This window comes from Dipodomys merriami, unplaced genomic scaffold (assembly GCF_024711535.1).
Source record: "Dipodomys merriami isolate MVZ:Mamm:240054 unplaced genomic scaffold, mDipMer1.0.p SCAF_32, whole genome shotgun sequence".
Taxonomy (NCBI): Eukaryota; Metazoa; Chordata; class Mammalia; order Rodentia; family Heteromyidae; genus Dipodomys; species Dipodomys merriami.
Window position 1 is genome coordinate 773,880 of NW_027204715.1, and position 26,607 is coordinate 800,486.

Consider the following 26,607-nt stretch of genomic DNA (forward strand, 5'->3'; position numbering starts at 1 on the left):
CCCTCCAGATAACCTTTAACTAGATTGCTTTTGTAGGATTAGTTCCTCATACCAATCCTCCAGTGGTTTTTGGCTTTAGATGCTTCGCACTAACTCTTTATGGGCTGCTGAGTTCTTTGGGCCGGGAACTAGTGTGGCGCTCATGGCATTCCAAAGAACACTTCTTGGACCTAAGCTTCGGAGGTTCAAATTCCCCAAATCCTGATGGAGTGTGCTGGCCTTACCGGTGGCCCCTGCCTGCCCACAGCACAGCTGCCTGCCCACAGCACAGCTGCCTGCCCACAGCACAGCTGCCTGCTCACAGCACAGCTGCCTGCCCACAGCACAGCTGCCTGCTCACAGCACAGCTGCCTGCTCTGCCTGCCCACAGCACAGCTGCCTGCTCTGCCTGCCCACAGCACAGCCGCCTGCTCTGCCTGCCCACAGCACAGCTGCCTGCTCACAGCACAGCTGCCTGCTCTGCCTGCCCACAGCACAGCTGCCTGCTCTGCCTGCCCACAGCACAGCCGCCTGCTCTGCCTGCTCTGCCTGCCCACAGCACAGCTGCCTGCTCACAGCACAGCTGCCTGCTCACAGCACAGCTGCCTGCTCACAGCACAGCTGCCTGCTCACAGCACAGCCGCCTGCTCACAGCACAGCTGCCTGCTCACAGCACAGCTGCCTGCTCTGCCTGCCCACAGCACAGCTGCCTGCTCACAGCACAGCTGCCTGCCCACAGCACAGCTGCCTGCCCACAGCACAGCTGCCTGCCCACAGCACAGCTGCCTGCTCACAGCACAGCTGCCTGCTCTGCCTGCCCACAGCACAGCTGCCTGCTCACAGCACAGCTGCCTGCTCTGCCTGCCCACAGCACAGCCGCCTGCTCTGCCTGCTCTGCCTGCCCACAGCACAGCTGCCTGCCCACAGCACAGCTGCCTGCCCACAGCACAGCCGCCTGCTCTGCCTGCTCTGCCTGCCCACAGCACAGCTGCCTGCCCACAGCACAGCTGCCTGCCCACAGCACAGCTGCCTGCTCACAGCACAGCTGCCTGCTCACAGCACAGCTGCCTGCTCTGCCTGCCCACAGCACAGCCGCCTGCTCTGCCTGCTCTGCCTGCCCACAGCACAGCTGCCTGCCCACAGCACAGCTGCCTGCCCACAGCACAGCCGCCTGCCCACAGCACAGCCGCCTGCTCACAGCACAGCCGCCTGCTCACAGCACAGCTGCCTGCCCACAGCACAGCTGCCTGCCCACAGCACAGCTGCCTGCCCACAGCACAGCTGCCTGCTCACAGCACAGCTGCCTGCTCACAGCACAGCCGCCTGCTCACAGCACAGCTGCCTGCTCTGCCTGCCCACAGCACAGCTGCCTGCTCTGCCTGCCCACAGCACAGCTGCCTGCCCACAGCACAGCCGCCTGCTCACAGCACAGCCGCCTGCTCACAGCACAGCTGCCTGCTCTGCCTGCTCTGCCTGCCCACAGCACAGCTGCCTGCTCACAGCACAGCTGCCTGCTCTGCCTGCCCACAGCACAGCTGCCTGCTCTGCCTGCCCACAGCACAGCTGCCTGCCCACAGCACAGCCGCCTGCTCACAGCACAGCTGCCTGCTCTGCCTGCCCACAGCACAGCTGCCTGCTCACAGCACAGCTGCCTGCCCACAGCACAGCTGCCTGCTCTGCCTGCCCACAGCACAGCTGCCTGCCCACAGCACAGCTGCCTGCCCACAGCACAGCTGCCTGCCCACAGCACAGCTGCCTGCTCACAGCACAGCTGCCTGCTCTGCCTGCCCTGCCTGCTCACAGCACAGCTGCCTGCTCACAGCACAGCTGCCTGCCCACAGCACAGCTGCCTGCTCACAGCACAGCTGCCTGCTCACAGCACAGCTGCCTGCTCACAGCACAGCTGCCTGCTCTGCCTGCCCACACCACAGCTGCCTGCTCACAGCACAGCTGCCTGCTCTGCCTGCCCACACCACAGCTGCCTGCTCACAGCACAGCTGCCTGCTCACAGCACAGCTGCCTGCTCACAGCACAAGCTGCTTGTGAAGGACGCCAGAGACTCCAGGTGCCTGAACTCCAGGAGCTGACGCACTTCCCTGACCCCTGGCCTCTTCTGTCCTCAGCAGATGTCTGACCCAGGCTTTGGTCATGACCTTCATAATCAAGGCCATCGGGCCAGTGCACAAAGGAATACAAAGCACAGCCCTGAATTCGATATGAGCCACTCCTAGGTCCCAATAACATGGTGCCCAATGTGTTCAAAACACAACCGGAGAGAAAGAAGACCATGAGCCCAAAGCCGAGAAGTGGCCAAGCTCTAACCAGCACTTCCCTCCCGAGACCGAGCAAGACAGCTCACCCTCAGAGACAGAGACCCCACCAAGGCCCCCATGCCCATTGGCAGGTCACACTGCCCTGGGGACAGACAGACTGAACAGAGCTGCAGGCTGGAGGGGCCAACGGCGGCAGACAACACGGAACCGCTGCTTCCTTCCTGTGGGCAGCACAAGAGGCTACGGGGAACCCTGGGAACTTTAAACTTTCTATGTCGATTCCGAGTTACCTATTCCCTCCTGCAGAGGTACTGAAAATAAAACGCTCATCCCTAGGAAATGTGCCTAGAAAAGGTCTTGAAATTACTACATACCTACAAAAAGGGCGACACGTGTGTGGAGACAACAGTAGAGAGGCACGGTGTGAGGTCTGCACAGGGATACCTCCCTCCCTCTGGGCTAAGCTCCCGCCCAGATCTGTTACCTAGGTAACGGGCAGACCTGGAAACAGTCACCTTCCCCTCCTGCTAGGTCATATCCTAGGCCACCTCTGGTCACACCTCCCATCTGACCACAGGAGGGTCCCAGGAGCTGAGGTCACGTCCAGATCCAGTGTGGCCTCACCTTCCCCCCTGGCCACACCTCTTCCTGTCCCTGGCCTAGCTAAGTCCTGGCCAGGGGTGGGCGCCCCCTTTCTTTTCAGCCATGCCTCTCCTCCATGCATGGTGGGGGGCAGCAGTTCAGTAAATAAACTTCTCCTGCCTGAATAGCAGCATATGGTGTTCTCTTTATCGGCTACCTAATGAAACCTACCTATTTAATACACCTTACATGAGGGAGACAGGAGATGGAGGAATCAGGGAGGAGGCCCAGGGCAAAGGTGGGAAACTAAAGCAGACCAACACGCAAATTCACACGCCTGTAGTTTTCCAGTCTGAAGTCAAATCAAATTCACCTTTAAGGAAGAAATACAAAGACGTTGGCCTTCTTGAAAATGTCGGCTGCAAATCCCAGGTGCTCTGGAGACAAGGCCTCCAAGGTCTGTCTCAAGCTCTCTACTTCTGAGCCAGCCACTCAGCACGGTCTGTCCCAGTGGCCAGCTACACAGAGATCAGAGGTTCTAAGGTGAAAACTGGAGACTAAAGCACTAGCCAGACACACGTGAGGCCACACCCCAGCCCCAGGGCTGGCTGTAGGTCATCAGCTCTAAACTAAGGTCACCGAGGACTAGCTGGCGGCCCAGCTGCCCGAGGGAGGGGACAGACACAGGGTTTCAGATTCTCCCCTTGAAGCCAACCCCTACTTACGACCTTGGACAAAGTCACCCCTCCCGGAGAGCCAACACAAGGGATGAAGAAAGGCCAGCCGGCCCACCAGCCCAGGGCCACGAGTCACCCGCTGGGTGACTGAACACAGTTAGGACCTTAGCAGCCTGTGGAGAGCCAGCTCAACACTGGCCCTCCACCTTTACAACTCACAAGATGACAAAGAACCAAAGCCCAGAGCGGCCCCACAAGCTGCCTGCCGAAAGGAGAAAACAACACAAGAAAAGGTTTATCCGGGCATTCATCTCTGTACTGAAGGACCATAAAGCTGGAAATCTGGCCAGGCTCAGGCTTAGGAGGCCCGGTGGGGGAGGGAGAGCCTTGCTCAGGAGAGCAAGCAGAAACACAGGCAAGCACAGAAACCACAGCACAAAGACACCACCAGAACCTTCCTATACCCACAGGCCTTTACTCTTGTCCTCAGATGGCCAGCTCCAGTCCTTTAAAAAGAAGATGCTTCTCTGTTGACAAAAGTCACCCGGTCACCACGAAAGCGATTGAAGGTAGGTCTCTCCCAAAGCAAGAGGAGAGGCCTTCCCACGGGTCCCCATGGAGCTGGAGAGCAGAGGAAATGCCCACCAACAACTGCCAGCCAGCCCGAGGGGCATCCAAGTGACATCCTGGAGTCAAGAAATGCTTAATTAAAAACAAAGGCCTCCATCTGAGCAATTCTCCTGCATTTCTAGCAGCTCGGAAACTTTTGCAAGCTGTTTTCTTCACTACCCAGAGGATTCATGGTTTTAAGATCTTCCCTGGTTACTTTTAAATCTAAATACACTCAAGTTTCAGTTTATGTTTCCTGAGACACCGTGTTACAATTAAAGTCTGCACTGGAGACATACTGATTTAAGCACACACATGTACGCGTACATGCACACGTCTCAGGAACAGCAGGCCTGGGCTGCTCCCTGCCCGTCCAAGCCGTCCCACACACAGAGGCTCTCCCTGGCTGCGAGCATGAGCTCGGAGGGTGTCCACATGCAGGACTGGCCCTACACACCCCATCTGAATTCATGTCACCCCACGGGACCAGCCGGGGCCCTGGGCAGCGCAGGTGTGCTCCCGCGGAGACCCACTGGGTTCCAGGACAAAGGTGCTCACCTACGGTGGCGTCCCCAGAGTCCCCATCCCCGTCCATCTGCATATTCATGGTGACTGGAAGGATCCAAGGGTAATCCTGGGAAGAGTGCAGGCTGGGTGTGCTGGCAGGGAGGCTGGGTGGACCACTAGCAGGGCCCTCCCAGCACGGGTCATCCCAGGTGCCACCGCCCAGCCGGCAGCCCCTGCGGTGCTGGGCATTGGCCGGGATGGCTTCTGCCAGCCAAACAAAGCAGAGGGATGGAGAGATAAGGAAGAGCGGTGACCTGGATCAGGTGTCTACCGCCAAGCACTTAAACACAGCCACACAGCTGACAGGCAGAGCAGGAGCCCGCGGCCTTCCGGCTCCCGGGGAGAGCCAGCCCTCCCCAGCCAGCAAGGGTGTGTGATGGGCAGGCTGGTGTCCACTGGGGGTCAGAAGTTTAATCGCAGTCTGGCTAGCAGATCATCATAGCCCAACATCCCCTTCTGATGCACCTTCACATTTAAGGACTAACAACACTCAACCTGCCACACTGACAAACACTTTTAAACCCTGATCCCTTCTACATGACACAGGAAATGATCTGCCACTGGCTACACACATGCACGATTATAAGGGCTGACATGGAATTCACAGCTCAGGCGGAGCCCACAGCCTCCAAAAGTTGAAATGTGCTAAAATTCTGAACCAAGAGTGGAGCCGTGGACAGCCCTCCGGAGCCGTGGACAGCCCTCCGGAGCCGTGGACAGGCCTCCGGAGCCGTGGACAGCCCTCCGGAGCCATGGACAGCCCTCCGGAAGGCTGGGAGAGGCCAGTCCCAGGGGGCCTAGCAACACTGCCTTCTGCTTCACATCGTGATAGTTCCGGGTGCTTCTGTCACTGAGAAATGGTAACGAACAACCTTCAGCCAGTAAAACCCACAACAGAACAGAGAGGCAGCCTCTTTCGTGTCCATGGTGACAGGAGGCTGAGGGCCGTCTGGGTCACATCCCCGCTTCCCAGAGCACCCGGTGCCAGGGTCTAGGGTCCTCAGGACAGAGGACCCAGAGAAATGAGGGGTTCCGGTGGATCAGAGGGAGGAGGCTGTCTAGGCCTTCCACCAAGGGGCGTGAGGGTCAAACCACCCTGACCTGTGGCCTTGGAAGGGCGGAGCCTTGTTTGGGGGACCTGGCGAGAGAGAAAGCTGCTGTAGATTCTGATTCCCACTGGAGGCCCTGGGGGGAGGCTGCTGGCCACGCCCACACCTCACACAGCCACTTCCTGCAGAGAAGTGCCCGACAGCCTCTAAATGCATATTTAATGGTCTCCAGGTAACGTGAGCAGCAGCAGCCCCCGGCAGGCCCGGCAGCCCCAGGGCACCGGCAGCCGGCTGCGTCTAGGCAAAGCCTGCCCCCCGACCAGGTGCCCGGAAATGGCGCGTCAGAGCAGAAACCAGAGTCGGCGCTAGCTACCACGCAGGCAGAGCACAACTGTCCGTTTGTTTTCTAAACAGAGACAGCAGAGGCTGGCTTTACTACAGGTGGCCGGGAGAGGCTGGAGAGATGCTGCCGAGGCCCCGCCCAGGGCGTGGTATGTGTGTGGCCCAAGGGGCCGCACGACTGGCACTTTCTCTGGGGTCCTTCCCAAACAAGAGGCCCAGCCCAACCAGAGGCGAGGTCAGGGCTTCGAGGGGCGCTAGGGGAAATGAGGAGACCTCAGGAGCCAAGGCCCCCGACTCCCTGCGCTGGGCAGGGCCCCGCAGCCCGGCCGCCTGTCACCAGACGCTACACGCGGTGCATTTCCGCCCCTAGCCACGCAGGGGGTGGTCACACAGGTCCAGCCACTCTAAAACCCCTGCAGGCCACAGGCCCCTTGCATCACACAGGAAGCCACTGCTACCACGTCTTCTGGCCACCCTGAGCAGCCAGAGCTTCATGGACGCCGCCTGGGCCAGGAAAGGGCCTCGGCGGCGGCGGCCACCACTTCTCTCCCTTGCTGAGAAAGCCTGGCAGCTTTGTGAACACGGTGCCCCGGCCAGTCTGCCCTCAGAGGCACGCCACACCAGGTGCTCCTGGTAGAACCAAAGCATGTGGTCAGTGGGCCGGCCCTGCCCACAGCCCTGGCTGTAAGAACCCCTGGACAGCACACACGTGCAGGCTGCTGTGTGAGACATCTTGGGCATGGGGCCACAGGAGGTACTTCAGCCCGAGAGCCGACTGGTAAAAACCTTGCCATCATTTCCCACTTCTGCATCTTGCAAGGAACACAATCCCAAGGGAACAAGGGGCGGGCATTCACACGCACTCCAACAGCCGTGAGCTGTGGGCTTGTGCCCCGCCCGCCAAGGCTCCGTGCATCTCCACACACAGCCACGGCCAACAGGCTCCGTCTGAGACCCCCACGGGCAAGCTCCGCAGGCCCACCGTGCTGAGGTCATCAGATGACCCCCTACCAAGGCCCTGGAGGTACAGACACCATCCCCAGTCTTGTCAGCAGATAGTATACAAAGGCCAGTCCCTCCTACAGGCAGCGGCCTTCTCCAGGCCGGTCCCAGGGAAGGAGGGCTGCGATGCGGGCAGACACCCCCAGCAGATGCGTGCCTCAGCCAGAGGGACCGTGACACCCCCGGCAGAGAGCCACAGACAAGCAGTAGGCGTGGGCAGAACTCAGAGGGTCACCCTGCCCGGGCTCTACCTGGACACATCAGATCCCTAAGCCCTGGTCTCAGGAAGGGAACTGCCCTTCCCAAGACAGCATCTTGGTGGGGAGAATGTGGGCCAACCAGAAAGGCCCCGGGCCTTCTCTGGGGCGGCCAGACCTCAGCAAGCCTCCAAGCACAGCGCCCACCGCAGGCCACGGCGGGCAGTGCCCCCCCTTCCTCCTGGCCCACCACTGCGCTCTCAGAATTGCTCCAGGAAGGAGCAGAGATTTCCGGTGGCTCCCAGAACCCCACTCAGCCGTGCAGGCGGGCCGGGGACGCTGGGCTTGGCGTCCAGCAGCACCTGCTTCTTTCTGTCACCAGCTGTGGCTATCACCACCCATGTAGCATGGCCCACAGAGAACCCATGTATGCGTGGACGCTCACAGCCTGGGGGACCAGCAGCTTAGCTGACAGCAGGTGCAGCTACTGGGCACCACAGCAGAACAGAACCCCACCTGGAAGCTCAAGGAGCCACACCCAGCCTCCCGGGGCAGCTCAGCAGCCCCACAAACACACCCCACCCACCCCACCCCCACGCCTCTTCCTGTGAACTGTTAAGTGCCAAAGAAGCATCTGTCAGATACAGGATGCCAAATTCCACACTGTCCTCCTTCCTATCCTTTGCCCTCTATGCGTTCATGCAGCCCGGCCAACACAGAGCAGTGGACACAGCACGGAGCGTGGCACCCTGGTGCAGGGGAGGGAGGAAGGTCTGCAGCGCCAGGGCCTGGGCTGAGTGCGCCCGGGCTCCCAACAGCAAGTTGCTAGCTCAACAGTAGCACATTCTAAGCCAAAAACAGAAGAAATAATGAGAAACAAGAACCACCCACAACCTCTCTGGCCTAAGAGGGCCAGTGTGCAGCTGGCATTTTCTTTTTCTTTTTATGCCAGTCCTGGGGCTTGAACTCAGGGCCTGGACACTGTCCCTGAGTTTCTTTTGTTCAAGGCTAGCGCTCTACTACTTGAGCCACAGCGCCACTTGTTTTTTTCTGTGTATGTGGTACTGAGGACTGGAACCAGGGCTTTATGCAGGCTAGCAAGCACTCTACCTCTAATCCACATTCCCAGCTCACATCGGGCCTTTTCTACCCAGCATTCTCTTCTCAAGCAAGTGCACTTGGTCAGGGCCGACCTGGGCTTCTGCCTTGGGTTTCCAGGAGAAAGACGGGAGCATGCCTGTCCCACGGGACGGGGCCACACAGCCAGCCTGGCTCTCCCCGTCCTGACAGTGAGATGAGTGCAGCAGCCCCGACTGGGGGCTGTGCTGTGTCCTCTCCAAAGTCACGGGGTCTCTGTGCTGTGGGCATCTCTAAAGTCACGGGGTCTCTGTGCTGTGGGCATCTCTAAAGTCACGGGGTCTCTGTGCTGTGGGCATCTCTAAAGTCACGGGGTCTCTGTGCTGTGGGCATCTCTAAAGTCACGGGGGCTCTGTGCTGTGGGCATCTCTAAAGTCACGGGGTCTCTGTGCTGTGGGCATCTCCAAAGTCACGGGGTCTCTGTGCTGTGTCCTCTCTAAAGTCACAGGCTCTGTGCTGTGGGCATCTCTTTAGTCACGGGGGCTCTGTGCTGTGTCCTCTCTAAAGTCACGGGCTCTGTGCTGTGGGCATCTCTTTAGTCACGGGTGAGGGGATCTCTCCTTTGAACCCATGCTTCCCAGCCCAGACTTTCCTCCACCCAATAGCCATCCTTTACTTCAAATGGGTGTACAAAGTCACCTGGGAGGCACCATCCAGACAGACAGGGCCCGTGAGGTGAGAGCGCTACACCAGGTGACAGCAACCCTCCAGGAGCAGGTCCCCTAGGGCCAGGCAGACAGCCCCAGCCCCCCTCCCTGAGCAGGCAGGGATCCAGCCATGTGAGTGGGCCGAGGCCACACACACAGACGATGCCCTCATCCACCCAGCCTGCCAGTCCTCCCCCCAGCCTGCCAGTCCTCCCTCCAGCCTGCCTGTCCTCCCTCCAGCCTGCCAGTCCTCCCTCCAGCCTGCCAGTCCTCCCTCCAGCCTGCCTGTCCTCCCTCCAGCCTGCCTGTCCTCCCCCCAGCCTGCCTGTCCTCCCCCCAGCCTGCTAGTCCTCCCTCCAGCCTGCCAGTCCTCCCTCCAGCCTGCCTGTCCTCCCTCCAGCCTGCCTGTCCTCCCTCCAGCCTGCCTGTCCTCCCTCCAGCCTGCCAGTCCTCCCTCCAGCCTGCCTGTCCTCCCTCCAGCCTATCTGTCCTCCCTCCAGCCTATCTGTCCTCCCTCCAGCCTGCCAGTCCTCCCTCCAGCCTGCCTGTCCTCCCTCCAGCCTGCCTGTCCTCCCCCCAGCCTGCCTGTCCTCCCTCCAGCCTATCTGTCCTCCCTCCAGCCTGCCTGTCCTCCCTCCAGCCTGCCTGTCCTCCCTCCAGCCTGCCTGTCCTCCCCCCAGCCTGCCAGTCCTCCCCCCAGCCTGCCTGTCCTCCCTCCAGCCTGCCAGTCCTCCCTCCAGCCTGCCAGTCCTCCCTCCAGCCTGCCTGTCCTCCCTCCAGCCTGCCAGTCCTCCCTCCAGCCTGCCTGTCCTCCCTCCAGCCTGCCAGTCCTCCCTCCAGCCTGCCAGTCCTCCCTCCAGCCTGCCAGTCCTCCCTCCAGCCTGCCAGTCCTCCCCGCAGCCTGCCTGTCCTCCCTCCAGCCTGCTAGTCCTCCCCGCAGCCTGCCAGTCCTCCCCCCAGCCTGCCAGTCCTCCCTCCAGCCTGCCAGTCCTCCCCGCAGCCTGCCAGTCCTCCCTCCAGCCTGCCAGTCCTCCCTCCAGCCTGCCAGTCCTCCCCCCAGCCTGCCTGTCCTCCCCCCAGCCTGCCTGTCCTCCCTCCAGCCAGCCTGTCCTCCCTCCAGCCTGCCAGTCCTCCCTCCAGCCTGCCAGTCCTCCCCCCAGCCTATCTGTCCTCCCTCCAGCCTATCAGTCCTCCCCCCAGCCTGCCTGTCCTCCCTCCAGCCTGCCTGTCCTCCCCCCAGCCTGCCTGTCCTCCCTCCAGCCTGCCAGCCTATCCCCACAGGGAGGACCAGCCCAGCCCCTCAGGGAGGACCAGCCCAACCCCACAGGGAGGACCAGCCCACCTTCACAGGGAGGACCAGCCTATCCCCACAGGGAGGACCAGCCCAACCCCACAGGGAGGACCAGCCCATCCCCACAGGGAGGACCACCCTATCCCCACAGGGAGGACGAGCCCAACCCCACAGGGAGGACCAGCCCATCCCCACAGGGAGGACCAGCCCACCATCACAGGGAGGACGAGCCCATCCCCACAGGGAGGACCAGCCTATCCCCACAGGGAGGACCAGCCCACCTTCACAGGGAAGACCAGCCCATCCCCACAGGGAGGACCAGCCCACCTTCACAGGGAGGACCAGCCCACCTTCACAGGGAGGACGAGCCCATCCCCACAGGGAGGACCAGCCCACCTTCACAGGGAGGACAAGCCCAACCCCACAGGGAGGACCAGCCTATCCCCACAGGGAGGACCAGCCCATCCCCACAGGGAGGACCAGTCCATCCCCACAGGGAGGACCAGCCCACCTTCACAGGGAGGACCAGCCTATCCCCACAGGGAGGACCAGCCCAACCCCACAGGGAGGACCAGCCTATCCCCACAGGGCCCCAGGACCCCACCTTGCACGACTCAAAAGAAGCTCAGGACAGTCTGGGAAAATACATCCTCTAGGTGCATGTCTAATCTGACACTCCTTCCCAGCCCAGAAGTCCAGAGAGGCTCTGGAGATAAACAGCTCACTGCCCACCAGGCTGCTCTGCAGAAAGTCCTAGCATGGTCAGACATCACACCTCACCAGGCACGGCATATGCCTGAGTGTACAGACACCACAGCACACACAGCTACACAAATCTGCAGTCTGTGCACCAGCATATATACTGCTCATGCATGCTCCCAGAATCATACATGTGCATGTGTTTACCCACTCATGACATGCAGCAGTCTGAAGTACCGAATGCTGCATATGCTCATGTGTAGACACCACAGCACACTCATGTACACACAAATCTGTACGTGTGTGCACACACCTGTGTGTTCATTCACTCATGGCATGCAGTGGCCACCCATGCTCGTGTACACAGACACAACACACACACAGCACCCACACCTGTACACACAAATGCGCACGTCTGTATACGTGCATATGCGTACACATTGCTCATACATGTTCTTAGAATCATGCATATACACATGTGCTCATTCACTCATGACATGCAGCTATCAGAAACACATGCTCATGTGTACCTCACATACCACACACAGCAAACACTCGTGTACATCAGATACCAGAACATACATCCGTGCACATGCATATGCATGCATATACATGCCATACACTGCTCCCACATGTTCTCAGACACGCCATGCATATACATGCACACAGAAGACACACACTCATGTGTAGGTACATATACATTTGCACATGTGTACACACTCACCCATGTACAACATTCAGATACACACATGATTAATCTACTCAGCAGCACATGCACTTGTGCAAAGCCCTGGGGGCTGTGGCCTCAGACCACACCGTCAGGTGGGCCCTGGCGCCCAGGAACACAGGGCTGTGAGCTGCGTTGGCAGTCGCCGGTGATCTGGAGCTTGCTGTCGACAGGACATGACCCCTCTGGTGACCTCACTCCTGACACACTGTCACAAGGCTGGTGCTGGTCCTGGTCCAGCCTCTCTCCTCCTCAAAGCCCAGAGCAGTGATAGAGCTGGGGGGGGGGGGGGGGGGAGGGCAAAGGAGGGGCTGTGAGCAGTGTCAGAGCTGGGGGGGCAAAGGAGGGGCTGTGAGCAGTGTCAGAGCTGGGGGGGGCAAAGGAGGGGCTGTGAGCAGTGTCAGAGCTGGGGGGAGGGAGGCAAAGGAGGGGCTGTGAGCAGTGTCAGAGCTGGGGGGAGGGGCTGTGAGCAGTGTCAGAGCTGGGGGTCGCAAAGGAGGGGCTGTGAGCAGTGTCAGAGCTGGGGGGGCAAAGGAGGGGCTGTGAGCAGTGTCAAAGCTGGGGGGGGCAAAGGAGGGGCTGTGAGCAGTGTCAAAGCTGGGGGGGGGCAAAGGAGGGGCTGTGAGCAGTGTCAGAGCTGGGGGGAGGGGGGCAAAGGAGGGGCTGTGAGCAGGTCCCAAACAGGCAGGCCCCTGGGCCCAGGCCTGCCACCAGCACCGCCATCCAGGCACCGGTGAGGCCTCCCAGGGGTGGCTCCTGTTTCAGCCTGTCTGGGCTGCGGTCAAGACCCTCCACTAAATGGAAAAGACACTTTCCCTGCTCTGATTTCCTGCTCACTCAATCCTCCCCAGTGACCTCCAGGCGCGCCCGGCCCGCCGGCGCCACTGCCCCATGGCCAGGGAGCCAGGCGGCGAGACGCCAAGCCCACCTTTGTGATGGCCCAGTTCCTGGTGAGAGAGCCGAGGCAAGGAGCCGCCCGCCGGCCTCGCCCTCCTGCCCACAGGAATGCCTCGTCCTGGGCTGGACAGACGTCTCGAGAGGGGCTCGGGCGGCTCTGGACAGGGGCAGCCCCGGGACCAGGCACGCTGCCCTCGCACAGGGTACGTGGGTCTGAGGCCCGGGGCAGCAGAGAGCTCAGGGAAGCAGAAGTAATCCTCACTGTGCAGCCCCAGGCACAGCTGCTCCTTCAGGGCCCCGCCAGCCACCCACAAGGTGCCGTGGGGGGGGGGGGGTCAGGACAAAGAAAACACACCAGGAAGGAAACAGCACTGCCAGTCCTCCCGCCCAGCTCCACCCCACCACTTCCTTAAAACAAACTGGCCAGGAAGGAGGAAGCAACCCAGGCCAGGCCAGGCCAGAAAGCGGCACATCCAAGGGAGCCCCAAGACCTCAGGGGCGGCAGCACAGGCCTGCTCGCCACCCCTCACCACAGGGGACACCTGGACCCGCTGCTACCAGCAACCCTGTGAAAGGCCTGGAAGAAGTGGACACAGGCTGGCCGGCCAGAGCGGCAGCGCAGCCCCACCCGGGCCCAGGTTCCAAGCGGAAGGGAGCTACACCTGCAGCCCCCGCCGCGTAGTCCTCCTTTGCAGACAGGGAGCCGCACCCTCAGTGCTTGGCTCGCAGAGGCCGGCTCTGGTGGTGTCCACAGCTGCAGCTGCTTCCATGGCCCAGGCACCTCTACTGCCCAGAGACCACTGTCTATCCGGAGAGCCATCCCCAGGCCCCACTGGTCACTGGGCTGCCCCAGACTGACTCCCATCCCAGCCACCAGCCCACGCGGGCAGCTGTCAGAGCCCCACGCAGCCACTGCCACGGGCCGAGGTTAATACTTAACTCCCAGCCTCACACTTTGCCCTCGGGGCTTGGCCTCAAAGGGTGGCACTCCCACTGCAGGGGTGTTAGTCTGCACCAGGAGGGTACAGCCCACCCCTCCACAGTCCCCAGGGCAGAGGCCCTGGCCAGATGCCTCAGGCCACCCCGTGCCAGGAGCCTGGGCCTTCCTGGGAGTCCACGGCTAGGTCCTGCCTCAATGGAGCACGGAAGCCCAGTGTCCAACAGGTCTAGTCCCCGACAAAGCAACTTGGCTCCCTCGTCCACCTCTCTGCCAGGCGGTGGGGAGGGGTGGACATGGCCAAGACCCAGCTGAGGTCTGAGGCTTCCCCGCGCCGCAGCAGACAGGCAGAGGTGGTAGCCCAGGGCCCTGCATGGCTTGGGTGCGGTCAGCTCTGCACCCAGACAGGGCCTCCCTCACCAGGAAGCCCCTTCTCAGACGCCCCCCAGGCCACCCCAAAATCCAGTCACCCACAGAAGGTGTCAGGGAAATGAGCTCCCTTCCCATCGCTTAGCACGCTCCTCGCCTTCTCCACAGCTCGGCAGGCACGCTCCCTTCCTAGGCAGCACTCGGCCCACGTAGTAAAGGCGGTAAATAATCAACCTCCAACCCCCTGACCTTGGGATGGCACTCCTCTGGGCAGCTGCCACCATAGAAGGCAACAAGAGCCCCTGAGAGTGAGCTTCAGGTCTGGGCAGCTGCAGGACCCTTATCTGCTATTTGGACAGAGCCATCCATCCTAGTCCGCCATGATGAAGCCCCTGGCCCGCGCGTCCACACCGGGGTCTCCACCTCCTAGCCCCTTCCAGCCCCTCCTAGACCTCCTAGGTTACATAGGTCACCCCAGACAATAGCCGGTACTTCTTCTCACTCCTCCCTTGTGAGAAGGGATCTGGCCGGCCCCTTTCCCAGGTATAAACCTTTCTATGCTCTCAGTACCTGGATGTCTGCGTGGTTGTCTGGCAAAATCTAAAACTCTAACACAGGGGGCAATGATTCACAGTCCGCCCGGGTCTGGAAGGCTGAAGGGCAAGGGTGTGCTTGAGGCCGTGTGCAAACCCCACCCACGTGGGGCTCCTCAGCCTGGCCCAATGCCCAGAGCATTCTCAAGCCACGCACACACCATCACCAGTGGACCGGGACCACAGGTAACCACAGGCCCATACTCTGCGCAGAGATGTGTTAACGTGCTAAGGACACACAGCACTGCGGCACTCCACACTGCCTTGTGAAGACCCCATACACACACATACGTGTTCCTGCTAAGGAGCAGCTGAAGAGGGTCTGGGAGCCCCGCCCTTCCGGAGCCCCCCTCGGCGGGCGCTCGGCCATGACCTGTGCACTTGCTCTGCCAGCTCCCCAGGCAGGAGCCAGGCCCTCTGCACAGAACTGCCCTGAGTCACTAGCCAAGGCCGGAGTACCTTCAAACCACCGCCCGGATGCCCCTCTCCTGCGCTCAGCAGCACAGACACACCGACCTTCCCAGCCCCCTTCCCCCGCACGCCCTGAGAGGCTCAGCCACGCAGAGGACCTTTCTAGCTAGTGACGGCCGTGGTGACCAGTGCCAGCAGACCTAGACCTGTCTGGACCCACGCTGGGGCCTCGCTGACCGTGCCTGACCCTCACAGTGGCCACCTTGTGGCCCTTCTTTGAGCAGCAACAGCCCTCCACCTACTCACAGCTCAGACCCCCAACCAGGGTAACACAGAGAACAGGCCTAGGAGCCTTCCAGAAGGAACCAGGGGATGCAGTGCCAGGGAAGTCCTCTCACTGAGGAGGCTCCACCCAAGGCCGCAGCAGGACGGGCGGCCCGAAGCCACTGCTGGACAGCCGCTGTCCCACATTCGACCCCCGACCCCGTGATGGACCTATCCCTCTAAGCCCACAGCACAGGGGTGCACGCACGGAGGGCCGTGGCCAGCAGATGGTCTAGTTTCCACAGCTATCTCCCCCTGGGTATCCCGTGCTTCCCTAGGTTGTTCATTTCTTTTGCTGTGGCCTGCTCAGTGTACATCCTTTCTTTCCTTTGGGTTGTTTTCTTTTCGCTTTTGTGCCAGTATGTGTGCTTGAACTCAGGGCCTCGAGACCTCACTTGATTATTTGTGCCCAAGGCTGGTGCCTTTCCACTTGAGCCACAGCTCCATTTCTCTTTCCTTTATTTTGTTCTCCAGTACTGGGGATGAAACCCATGGTCCCTAGGCAAGTGGCCAGCACTGAGCAGCCCCTCCAGCAGCTCTGGTAAGAAGAATTTAGTGCACAGAACACATTCTGTAACCCACCCTGGTCCACACACACTACACATGATGCTCTCTGTAAATGACTCCCAAACCCTCAAGCCCTACTTTCCAAGACTCTGACAAACAGAGCTGGGGTCCCTGCCTGGCCTCTGTGTATGACGCGTCCCTTCCTACCCCTGTGGAGAGCAGTTGTCACAGCCTGTCCTTGATCAGGACAGACTCTGGAAGCCTTGTGTTCCAACGACCTTCCTGACTCCCACATTCCGGCTGGCTGAGGAGCGGCATGCCACCACCCGTCAGCCTCAGCCCTAGAGGCAGTCACAGTGTACCCCAAAATCACAACGGTGGCTAGCACTGGCCAGCACCCCACAAGTACACGGATGTCTAGGACTGTCTCAGTGAGTAAGTATGTCAGGTCTACAGATGGAGGCAGGCAGCGCCCCCACCCCCAGCCCCACACACAACCCACCACAGAGCACAAGAACGCAGGAAAGGGATCCAAAACAGGACCAGCAACCAGTCCAGGAGGAGGTGTTTCCTCAAAGCCATCACGGACCCCAGGATCGGCTGCAGGAGGGCGGTTCAAGAGTGAGGGCCCTGCAGTGAACCTGGGACGGTGTGGACAGGGACAGGCAAGCCTGCAGCCTGGCTGCAGAGAGGAGACGCCCGTCAGTCCAGAAGGATCAGTTCCAAACCAACTCTGAAAACATCCCCTCCCAGAATCCTCCCCACTTCTAGAGGAATCTCACAATAAACTGAACGCAGGAAATGTTCCGTTCCGTACCAGTGTGAAGGGGTGTGGTCCCTGTTCTGAGGCAAGACCCAGGATCCTTCCAGAACAAGGCCATCCAGTGAAGGATCCTTCCAGAACAAGGCCATCCAGTGAAGGCCCCCGGGGCCATGCGCATGTGTAAACCAAGAGCTGAGACTGAGGAAACAGCAGGGTATTGGTGGTGCACAGGCCCCGTCTCAAAACCAAAGGACTTGCACGGCAAGTCCTGAGGGTAACGTGGCCCCACTGTAAGGGGGCAGTGCGGAAGCAGAGCGCGGTGCGGGCAGCCCACACAATCAACTACTTCTCGTCTGGGAGGGAGTCGGCACCCCCAAGGGGCAGAGGGCCCCGTAAACATACACACTCCACTCGGGAAAAGCGGGGCCTTCAAATTCATGGTTCCAACAGCAGCACTGGCCGCCTGTGCACTGCAGCAGGGGCAGGTCAGCGTTAAGACTCAAAGGCCAGACCGCACTGTGGCCCTAGAACCCCCCTGCCTTCCCATCATCTACCTCCTCAGAACAGGCTCCACGGCAGGCAGCCCAGGGGCTGCTGGCTTCTTCCAGCCATAGCGGTCACAGGTTCAGAAGGCCCCTTCCAGGCCCTGGGTGCACCCCACTCTCCAAGGCCCACTGCTCTGCAGGTTGGGGTGCCTAGCAAACCTGCTTCCCAATAACCTGGTCCTCTTCCTCACACGCGCCACACCTCATGAGAACCCGGCCCCTCCCGCCCTTCCTCACAGGTCTCGGAGCTCACTTCCCCCAGGAGGCCTGCTCTGAGAGCTCACTTCCCCCAGGAGGCCTGCTCTGAGGAGACTCCTCGCTACTGGTCAGACTCCACCTGGCTTGTGACCACACCCGCGCCTGGGCCCCAGCAGCAGGTCCTTGAACAGGGCTCCGACGTCCCTCCTGCTCCAGCAGGGCCCCATCCCAAAGCCACCTATGCGGTCATAGGCAGCTGTGTGTGCCAACAGAGTCCCTGTCAGGACACAACCAATACTTCAAGACCACAGAACTGTCACTGAAAGCACAGTACCAGAGTTCCCCAAACTCTATGACACGCAGGGTGTGGAGCCCAGCCAATGCCCCCCCAAGGGAGTCCCACCTGAACATGGCCCAAGGTCACAAGTTCAAAGCCCACCCTGTGCTCCTCACAGGCTCCGCGTAAGTCACCAGTCTGTGCGGTGACACGGGTGGAAGCCTTCCCTCAGACCTGACTTCCGCACAGCTCACAAGGGACAAGAGAATGAGGAGAAGTCGCTTCTGGCTAAACACAGTCCACACTCAAACGTGTCTGGGTATCCAGGAAGTGTCTGGGAACCTCCGTTCCTGCGTGGGGGGGATGGCACATTTTGACACTGCCAGACTCTATCAGAGCCACTCCAATGAGACACAAGCTGTCCTTGTACAGACGGCGTGGAAAGCCGCTAAGGCAAGTGGGTGGGGCCCTGACCACGTCCCAGTAAGTAGGGAGCTCAGGGGAAGTGCCTGGCCTTGCTGGCCTCTGAAGCCAGGCATAGGACCTGATGCTTTCCTTCCAAGCCCCAGGGCAGGGAGCCGGGAACTCCAATGAGGCCGGGAGCAAGGAGCGGCACACACACCGGCCACACTGGCCCCTCACCTCCTCAGCACCCCACCAATGCAGAGAACCAGGCCCAGAGATGAAGCAACGGGCTCAAGGTCACCTGGAAGTCGCAGCCAGGAGGCTGGGGTTGGGAGCTGGGATGGAGATTCCCCACAGAAGGTCAAAGTGTGAGACGCAGAGCCCAGGAACAAAGCTGGCAAGGGCTCTGCCAACCAGGCTGGGGCAGCTAGCACTATGCAGGCAGGTAACTGGTTGCTCCATGATCCCAGGAGGGTACTTGTCCCAGCCAGCAGAGGGAGATGAGGGATTCCAGCCCAGATGGGACAGTAGCAGAGCTCAGGTCAGTCAAGGGGGGGGCACAACCGAGGGAGACCACCTACCTCAGAGACCACCTGCCCCGAAACACCACCTGCCCCAAGGGACCACCTACCCCTAGACGCCACCTACCCCTAGACACCACCTACCCAGAGACACCACCTACCCCTAGACACCACCTACCCCTAGACGCCACCTACCCCTAGACACCACCTACCCCTAGACACCACCTACCCCTAGACACCACCTACCCCTAGACGCCACCTACCCAGAGACACCACCTACCCCTAGACACCACCTACCCAGAGACACCACCTACCCCTAGACACCACCTACCCAGAGACACCACCTACCCCTAGACACCACCTACCCCTAGACGCCACCTACCCCTAGACACCACCTACCCCTAGACACCACCTACCCCTAGACACCACCTACCCAGAGACACCACCTACCCAGAGACACCACCTACCCAGAGACACCACCTACCCAGAGACACCACCTACCCCTAGACGCCACCTACCCCTAGACACCACCTACCCAGAGACACCACCTACCCCTAGACACCACCTACCCCTAGACACCACCTGCCCCAAGGGACCACCTACCCAGAGACACCACCTACCCCTAGACACCACCTGCCCCTAGACAACCACCTACCCCTAGACACCACCTACCCCTAGACACCACCTGCCCCAAGGGACCACCTACCCAGAGACACCACCTACCCCTAGACACCACCTGCCCCTAGACAACCACCTACCCCTAGACACCACCTACCCCTAGACGCCACCTACCCAGAGAGGCCACCTACCTGGAGACCACCGACCCCGAGATACCACCTGCCCCAAGACGGCGTACCCCAGAGACCGCCTACCTGGGAGACCACCGCGCGGGTCAGCACCCTCCTCCCACCAGATTCCACCCCGGACTCTGCCCCATGGTTTCCGGAGGCTCAGCGGCCCCGCGCCTCCCCGGCCTCCAGTCCGGCGGGAGTTGGTGAAGTGTCCTCCGTCCTCCGCCACACTCCATGCGCGCGGGCGCGCGCGGACCGGACGAGGCCCGGCCAGCGCTCGCGTCCCGGCCCCGCCGACTCCCGGGAACTTGGGCTCCGCGGGCGGGGTCGCGCGACCGGGGAGAGAACCCCGCACGGCGCTCGGGGACGGGCCGCGGGCCCGGGGAGGGGAGCCCGGCCCACGGAGGGGAGTCCGGCCGGGGAGGGGGCCCGGCCCGGGGAGGGGGACCGGCCCGGGGAGGGGAGCCCGGCCCACGGAGGGGAGTCCGGCCGGGGAGGGGGCCCGGCCCGGGGAGGGGGCCCGGCCCGGGGAGGGGGACCGGCCCGGGGAGGGGGACCGGCCCACGGAGGGGAGTCCGGCCGGGGAGGGGGCCCGGCCCGGGGAGGGGGACCGGCCCGGGGAGGGGGACCGGCCCGGGGAGGGGAGCCCGGGGAGGGGGACCGGCCCGGGGAGGGGAACCCGGCCGGGGAGGGGAGCCCGGGGAGGGGGACCGGCCCGGGGAGGGGAGCCCGGGGAGGGGAGCCCGGGGAGGGGAGCCCGGGGAGGGGGACCGGCCCGGGGAGGGGAGCCCGGGGAGGGGAGCCCGGGGAGGGGAGCCCGGGGAGGGGAGCCCGGGGAGGGGGACCCGGCGGCCGCCCAGCGCGGGGCGCCGGGCCGGGCCGCCTTTGTGCGGCGCGCGGCAGGTGCGAGCGCTCACCCGGGCCCGGCGGGGCGGGCTCGGCGTCCTCCGCGCGCTCCGCGTCCCTCGCGGGCCCCGCGTCCTCCGCGCGCTCCGCCGCCCCGGCCCCGCCGCCGTCGGCGCGCGCCTCCACGGGCACCACGGTGAAGTTGGTCGGCATCGCCCACGCCGCCGCTCGGTCCGGGCGCCTCCGCCGCCAGGCAGCCGAGGCCGGGCTCGGCCGGGGCGGGGCGGGGCCGGGGTCACGTGACCGCGCCGCCCGCCCGGCCCCGCGGAAAAGTTTGCCCGCCGCGAGGCGGGGCGGGGCCGGCGGGCCGGGAAGGGGCGGGGCCTGCGAGGGGCGGGGCCGGCGGGCCGGGAAGGGGCGGGGCCGGAGGGGGACGGGGCCGGCGGGCCGGGAAGGGGCGGGGCCGGAGAGGGGCGGGGCCGGCGGGCCGGGAAGGGGCGGGGCCGGAGAGGGGCGGGGCCGGCGGGCCGGGAAGGGGCGGGGCCGGAGAGGGGCGGGGCCGGGGAGGAGCGGGGAACCGCGGCCTCTGCCTGCGGGTCCGATCCCGCCCGTCCTGCACCGCTCGCCCCCTCCCCCCGACTCCCGCCACCTCGGGTCCCCCTCACCCCTCCCGCCACCGCCCCGGGCCCCGCCTCGCCCCGCCCAGGCCCCGCCCCCAGCTTCTCCCAGACCTTCGCCCGGAGCCGCGGAGGCCTGCACCCTGTCGGTGGCCACGGTGACGGGACGGGGAGGGGGGGGTCTGGCCCGCGCCCCGGCCTTGGGGCCCCTCCCAGGACGGAGAGGCGGACACGGGGTGTGCCCGGGGCCCCGCCCCGCCAGCGAAGGCCCGGCCCGCGGCCCCCTTGCCCAGGCCGAGCTCTGCCCGCCAAAGGCACTGGCCAGGCCAGTGTGTCCAGTGTGTCCAGTGTGTCCCGTGTGTCCGAGTGTGTCCCGTGTGTCCCAGTGTGTCCAGTGTGTCCCGTGTGTCCGAGTGTGTCCGAGTGTGTCCCGTGTGTCCGAGTGTGTCCGAGTGTGTCCCGTGTGTCCGAGTGTGTCCCGTGTGTCCGAGTGTGTCCCGTGTGTCCGAGTGTGTCCCGTGTGTCCAGTGTGTCCGAGTATGTCCAGTGTGTCCCGTATGTCCTAGTGTGTCCAGTGTGTCCCGTGTGTCCGAGTGTGTCCCGTGTGTCCGAGTGTGTCCCGTGTGTCCGAGTGTGTCCAGTGTGTCCCGTGTGTCCGAGTGTGTCCCGTGTGTCCGAGTGTGTCCAGTGTGTCCCGTGTGTCCGAGTGTGTCCCGTGTGTCCGAGTGTGTCCAGTGTGTCCCGTGTGTCCGAGTGTGTCCAGTGTGTCCGAGTGCACGGCCTGCCTACTTACCCTGGGGGGGGGGACATGTGCAGAAGCCTGGGCAGCTTTGGACAGCCTGACAGAGACCAGGGAGAAACAGGCCAGAGCCTCACCCATGCCCTGCCCCTTTCACCAGGAGCCAATGCCAGGGACAACACAACACCCCGAACCGAGGACAACACCCCAAACTGGGGACAACACCCCAAAACGCCTAAAATGTTGGGGGGCTCTGCCAAAAGACCTGGATGTTGCTGGAAGAACTGGAGGAGCAAAGCCTCCTCCACCTGCCCAGAACTTGGGTTCAGCGCAGAGTCCTCCCAAGGGGACCTAACCCCTCCCGGCACCAGGGTCCCCTGCAGAGAGAAGCAGGGGCTAAGTCCCCCGGGCCACCAGCGCCGGGCTCCTACCAAAGCGGTCCAGGCAGCCGTCCCTCCCTCAGTGATTTCTGTAGGAACACACGGCCCTGGCCGTACTCCAAAGATATCTAGGCATATTACAACCTTGCTCCACTGTGTTCCTTTCAAGCATTTGTCCTAGCTTTGCCCCACTGGAACTTCTTCAAATGGATCCCACGTCCTCTGATTGACCTCTGGGTTTCCCTGATGGCCTGTTGGCATGTGGCAGACACAAGCCCCGCACACAGCCCCACCCCACCCCCAGCTGGGAAGGGGGTCCCCTTCCAGTCAGGAGGGCACCATGTCTGTGGTTTGGTCTGAAAACAACCTTCCTCTGTCTGAGTGAGGAACCTTCTGTCTTGAGGACCAGGGAGGGCAGACACACTGGGGAAGGGTGAGCTCCCAGGCCTGGGACGGGGGCAGGGAAGGGTGAGCTCCAGGCCTGGGACGGGGGCAGGGAAGGGTGAGCTCCCAGGCCTGGGACGGGGGCAGGGAAGGGTGAGCTCCGGGGCCTGGGACCAGGGTAGGGAAGGGTGAGCTCCCAGGCCTGGGACGGGGGCAGGGAACGGTGAGCTCCCAGGCCTGGGACGGGGGCAGGGAAGGGTGAGCTCCGGGGCCTGGGACCAGGGTAGGGAAGGGTAAGCTCCCAGGCCTGGGACCTGGCAGGGAGCACTAGGAGTCTATTGGGGAGGCCGAGCACTCACTTCTCACAAGAAGCTGCCTGTCTTTAGCGGCACACGGCACCACGCAGGTCCACCTTTACAGGTGTCGTGGGGGATGCAGGGGGGCAGCCAATGACTTCCATGAGCTCCCAGGACATCTGTCAGCGACTGCTCCAACCCCTGGGACAAAGCCCACCAGAGGGACCGGAATGGGGAGGCCCAGGTGAACGCAAAGAGGGAAAGAGTTTCCTAAAGCTGTGTCTTTTTTTTTTTTTTTTTTTTTTCAGTTTTAAAAAACAAAGAAGAGGGCTGGGAAGGTGGCTTAGCGGTAGAGTGCTTGCCTTGCATGCACCAGGCCCTGGGTTTGATTCCTCAGCACCGTATAAGCAGAAAAAAGCTGGAAGTGGTGCTGTGGCTCAAGTGGTAGAGCACTAGCCTTGAGCTGAAGAGCTGAGGGACAGTGCCCAGGCCCAGAGTTCAGGCCCCATGACTGACAAAAAAAAAAAAGAAGAAGAAGAGGAGGAAGAGGAGGAGGAGGAGGAGAAAGAGGAGGAAGAGGAAAAGGAAAGAAATAAAAGCAAACATGGGGTAGGCAGCTGGCTGAGGGGACTGAGGGGACAGGGCCTTTGCCTGCCCTCTAGGACCTGACCTCTCTGGCCCAAGTTCCTGTCACAGCCAGAGGAGTTTTACCCATCAGGGCTGCCCAAGGCCCCATTGCCACCATGCTGGCCTGTGAGATCTGCCGCAGACGGGGCCCAGAGACGCCCGCCTCAGCCTCCCTCAGTCCCTTGTTGTAGATCCACAGTCACCTCCCACATAAATCCTGGACGGAGGTCTGCAGTAGCTTTGAGAAAGGCCAGAGCAGAGGGCACAAAGAGCACCAGGGTTCACATCTGTAGCCCCAGCCAGTAAGGACAGGGAGGCAGGAAGATCACTTGAGCCAGTGGGCAGGCAAGGCCTGGGACCTCCCTGGGCCCTGGAATCCTTACTTCTCCTCTGAGCCTCTGGTCCTGAGCAGGCTTTCCAAAGCCCTTCATAGCCATACAAGCTGAGTGCGGAGAATGTGGGGCCCAGGTGGAGGGGCCAGCGGGGGCCAAAGCAGTGTGCAGAGGCAGCCAAACCCCGGGAGGGGCACGCAGCTAGGCAGCCTTCTGCTGGCCTGCAGAAATGGGTTGAGTCCTGAACTCCTTGAACACAGAGATCAGAATCCCCACTGACAACCCGCTGGGGGTAATCAGAACATTGAGGACTCTCTGGGCACATCAGACCCAACAGGTGGCAGTAGTGCCAGGAAAACGTCCAAGCTGTGCACCAGACAACTGAACCTAGAGGGACCGGGACCAAGTGGGAGAGAAACAGGAAGCCATTCTAGGGCCAAGGGCTCTGCAAAATGTCCCATGGGTGACCGTGGCAAAGGGAAGGGATCCGAGAGGAAAGAAGACATGGGCGTGAGGCCGACACAGCCACACGGTGTGGTCAGCGCCGCTGTGGCGGGCAACAGTGAACTGCAAGACGCAGCACACGGAGCGGCCGCTGAGTGGCTGCAGCGACACCTGGAGAATGTGCAGTGGGGAGCGGGGCCGGTTCACGGAGGGCAGAGTCCACTGGCGGGGAGCTCCGTGCTCACTGAGCACCGACAAGGCCTTGCAGCTCCAAGGCAGAGCTGGAAGACGCCATCACGGAGGCTCCAGGACCTGGGCCGCCACGGCAGGGCCCCCGACAGGAATGTCCAGCCGTTGGCTCCCGGGTGCTGGCCGCTGTGCAGACTACCTGCCCCCCTGCTTCTTTCTCCCTCCAAAGTCATCTGTCCAGGCCACAGGGGAGAATCACCCAAAACCCAGGCCACAGAACCCTTCCGGCCCAGCCCTGGCCACAGCTCCAGCGGCCCCAGCCGGTTTCCCCTCCCTGTTCAGATCCCCCTGGGCGGGACGAGAGGTCCCCAGAATGCAGCACGCAGCCTGGCCTCCAGCCAAGATGGACAGGATCACAAGCACAGGGCCCGTTGAGACCACCACACAAGCAGTACACTGGCAAAGTGGTCTCCATTGAAACAACACCTCTGTCACCCAAGACGCCACCCAGCAGGGCTGCGAAAGCAAGCCCAGTGTGTGGGACAGCCACTGTGGACAGCAGCAGACTAGAACCAGCCCAGACTCCACCACAGCACGAGGGAGACCAGAGAAACCTCCTGTGACATCACAGCCCACATCCACACACAGCGCCAGACCAGAGGAGCCTGCACTGGAATTCCACAGAGCTGCAGGAGCTTCAGCTCTGGACACACCTCTCACAGGCTGTGTGACCTGGAGCGAGGCCCCACGCCTCACAGATGCCTTCACAGCCCAGTTGGAAACAGCAGTGTGTGGTAACTGACCTGCAGCTCAGAGCAGCAATACACAGACCTAAGAGTAGCAGCTCCGGTGGCGTGGAGATCGATGGGGACGTCAGGGCGGGGTGGTGCCCAGTCCTGTAGGGACTGCACGCCTAAGATTGCAGTGCAGCCATGCAGAGTGCCAGGTGCCAGCTGCCTCAGTGGGAGCCAGGCACTGGTGGCTCACCTCAGTCATCAGAGGCTGAGATTTGAGGATTCTGGTTCAAAGCCAGCTGGGCCGAAGTCAGTATAACTCCTCTCCAATCAACCACCAAAAAGCTGTAAGTGGAGGTGTGGCTCAAGTGGTAGAGCACCAGCCTCGAGCAGAAAAGCCAGGCAAAAGCACAAAACCCTGAGTTCGGGGTACAAAACCAGCACGCACACATACACACACACACACACACACACACTTGAACACATATATGCACACACACATGCACAAACACATATGTATATACAGACACACAGACACACACACACACAGTAGAGCTAAGCTTGCTGACCTCTCTGGCCTACAGCTTTGGGTTGTTAAAATAGCTGGTCTACCCAATCCAGCACCTTACACTTTCCCAAGTTCCCTCCACCTGCAGCGCCAGGTCCCGCTTACCCTGGAGCAGAGACCTGGTTGTTTCTGACACATCCTTGTATCAACAGGAAAGGACAGGCCAGCAAATATTTGCTGAATCACAAAGCCAGCTTAGCCCTCCGCAACTCATCTGGTCATGTGGTCCCTGGTCAAAGGTGTCCCCAAGGGCTTGGTTTTGGGAGGAATTCCCACATGCCAGTGCCCGTCCGCGGAGGTGAGCACGGCCACATGCCAGTGCCCGTCCGCGGAGGTGAGCACAGAGGCCAGGCAGAGCCCCAGCTGGACTCCCGGTGGCTCACGCCCTCACGGGTGACTGTGTGTGCCGCCCCCAATTCAGCTCCCAAGCCTTCTTGGTGTGTCCTGGTTGGACACTACTCCAAGCCCTCATGTGCATACACCACTAATCGTGAGGGCCACAATGCGGTGCCCACCGGGTCCTGACAGCACAGACACCTGCCCAGGCTCACCCAGACAGCAGCCAGGTCAGAGCGGACAGAACCCCAGGAGCCCGGGAGAGCAGACGGGCAGGAGAGGCCCTGTGCTCACTGCCTTCCTAGACCTGCACAGGCGGCGTGGGTGAGGCCCAGCGGAGCCCGAGCCCCCTTGGCGGTGCTGATGTTCGCTCTGCCCCGGCCCTTGTGGCTGCCCTGGTGCTCGGGGCCTCCACTCTCAGTTCAACTGTGAGTGATTTTTTTAAAAAGAAATTGTTTCTAACACAGTTTGCCATCTTGACTGTAGGTGCGTACACCACAGCTACAACTGTCACACGGTCGAGATCCAGTGCATGCTCCGCTTCCCAGACTACACCCGAGTCCCGCTTACAGGCCCCTCCTCCCTCCCTCATCCCCCCTGCCCAGCCCTTGCCCAGCCCTGAGTCCCCATGACACACTGCTCCTCCTTCCTCCCCCTGCCCAGCCCTGGATCCCGATTACACACACTGCTCCTCCTTCCTCCCCCTGCCCAGCCCTGGATCCTGATTACACACACTGCTCCTCCTTCCTCCCCCTGCCCAGCCCTGGATCCCGATTACACACACTGCTCCTCCTTCCTC

The 26,607-nt window shown here is 61.9% G+C and overlaps 1 protein-coding gene across 4 annotated transcripts in view; it reads right to left on the reverse strand.

The window, feature by feature from the left end:
* Positions 1–20,448, reverse strand: part of Slc12a7 (solute carrier family 12 member 7) — a 75,266-nt gene extending 54,818 nt beyond the window's left edge. Inside the window, exon 1 of one of the 4 annotated variants that reach the window (XM_070042115.1) lies at positions 20,234–20,448. In XM_070042115.1, coding sequence (XP_069898216.1) covers positions 20,234–20,375 — 142 coding nt within the window. In that variant the 5' untranslated portion in view covers positions 20,376–20,448. Of the gene's footprint in view, positions 1–4,678; positions 4,754–17,725; positions 17,800–20,233 lie in introns of those variants that run through there. The other 3 variants (XM_070042116.1, XM_070042118.1, XM_070042117.1) reach the window with 3 other exon arrangements.
* Between the last annotated feature and the right edge of the window lie 6,159 nt (positions 20,449–26,607).